Source organism: Sinocyclocheilus anshuiensis, unplaced genomic scaffold (assembly GCF_001515605.1).
Source record: "Sinocyclocheilus anshuiensis isolate Anshui unplaced genomic scaffold, SAMN03320099.WGS_v1.1 scaffold697, whole genome shotgun sequence".
Classification (NCBI taxonomy): domain Eukaryota; kingdom Metazoa; phylum Chordata; class Actinopteri; order Cypriniformes; family Cyprinidae; genus Sinocyclocheilus; species Sinocyclocheilus anshuiensis.
In genome coordinates, this window is record NW_015538036.1 from 1,726,822 (window position 1) to 1,728,267 (window position 1,446).

The following is a 1,446-nucleotide window of genomic DNA, read 5'->3' on the forward strand; positions in this document are numbered from 1 at the left end:
GGACAAATTTAAAGGCGATTTTCTCAGTATTTTGATTTTTTGCACCCTCAGATTCCAGATTTTCAAATAGTTGTATCTCGGCCAAATATTGTCCTATCATAACAAACCATACATCAATGGAAAGCTTATTTATTCAGATTTATAAATCTCAATTTAAAAAAATTGACCCTTATGACTGGTTTTGTGGTCCAGGGTCACATATTCTTACAACCTAGTGAAATTCAACTCCACATGTAAATTTGAGATGGACAGCGCACTGTATCGGACTAATCACAACAAAAAAGTCTCACAAATTCACTATAATAACAGCATATCAGATACCTGGTGTCATCTGGAAACTGAGATGAAGATCTCTCAGGGCTTCCTTCAATTCACCTCTTTCCAGAAAGCAGAGCCCTCTACCAGCTAGTGCTTGTCCTTTTGCTGCTTCCAAAGTCACCATTCTTTCAACCATTGCTTCAGTGTTTCCAAGATGTATTTGTTTCCAGTCTAAAAGTTTGATGAAACCATGTAAGTAATGGTAAATGAAGCAAGTGCACACATCAAACGTGGCCTCAGTAAGCTAAAGAGAGGAAAACCGCTTACTTCATCTCTTGAAAGTAGATCTGTTATTAATAGATACCCCTTGAAGACCCCAGGATAAAAATATTTAATAGTTAAATATATCTGTAAGTCTGCTTTTCCAAAGATCTTAGTACCGGGCAATACTTCACAAACAAAAGCGGATATGATTATGAACACACAATCTTGTTAGAGCAACAGTAAGACTGGAAAGAGAGAGATTACTTACCTTTCTGTTTAATGAACACTTTCACCAAATTATTAATCGCTCTGAAAGGAAAGAAGGAGAACATAACAAAAACTATGACACATTTCACAAAACACGGTTTGCCAACACAGCTAGGTACTAAATGTTTAGTACCTCTTTGGTGTCCTTCAGTTTCCAGTGGGCTTGTGCTTGAAGGAGATGGGCTGCACCAGCCCATAAAACAAAGTCCACATGTTCAAGAACAACATCAGAATCAGCTACATTTTGTTTTTCATCAGCATCAAGCAGCAGTCTCTCAGGGATGAAGTCCAAAGTGCTGGTGATGACCTCCTCACAGACCACAAGAGCATCACTATAACGTTTCGCTTTTAATAAAGCAAATCCTGCTTCAAGGTAGACCACTGGGATTCTGGGAAAAGAAGCACCTTCCCCTGTGTGTATCTGAAACACAGACATTCTGAATCAGTTATATTGCTTCATAAGCACTATTTCTGAATGTGATGCCTGAAAAATTGCAGTCCTTACAAGATCTTTGCCATCTGATTGCAGTGACGCCAACAGATCAAGATAGCACTCAACACCATCTGAAATACTGATTGACACAATATATATATATATATATATACAGTGTATATATATATATATATATATATATATATATATATTGTTTAGATGTT

The 1,446-nt window shown here is 36.9% G+C and overlaps 2 protein-coding genes across 2 annotated transcripts in view; both read right to left on the reverse strand.

Annotated features, from left to right (window-relative positions):
* LOC107681496 (Fanconi anemia group G protein homolog) overlaps positions 1-908 on the reverse strand; it is a 3,211-nt gene extending 2,303 nt beyond the window's left edge. Inside the window, exons 1-2 of the mRNA XM_016477810.1 lie at positions 791-908; positions 322-489 (exon numbers count right to left, since the gene is read on the reverse strand). Of these exons, the coding sequence (XP_016333296.1) occupies positions 322-489; positions 791-854 (232 nt within the window). The 5' untranslated portion in view covers positions 855-908. The remainder of the gene's footprint in view (positions 1-321; positions 490-790) is intronic.
* LOC107681392 (Fanconi anemia group G protein homolog) overlaps positions 908-1,446 on the reverse strand; it is a 5,178-nt gene continuing 4,639 nt past the window's right edge. Inside the window, exons 7-8 of the mRNA XM_016477683.1 lie at positions 1,295-1,361; positions 908-1,210 (exon numbers count right to left, since the gene is read on the reverse strand). Coding sequence (XP_016333169.1) covers positions 908-1,210; positions 1,295-1,361 — 370 coding nt within the window. The remainder of the gene's footprint in view (positions 1,211-1,294; positions 1,362-1,446) is intronic.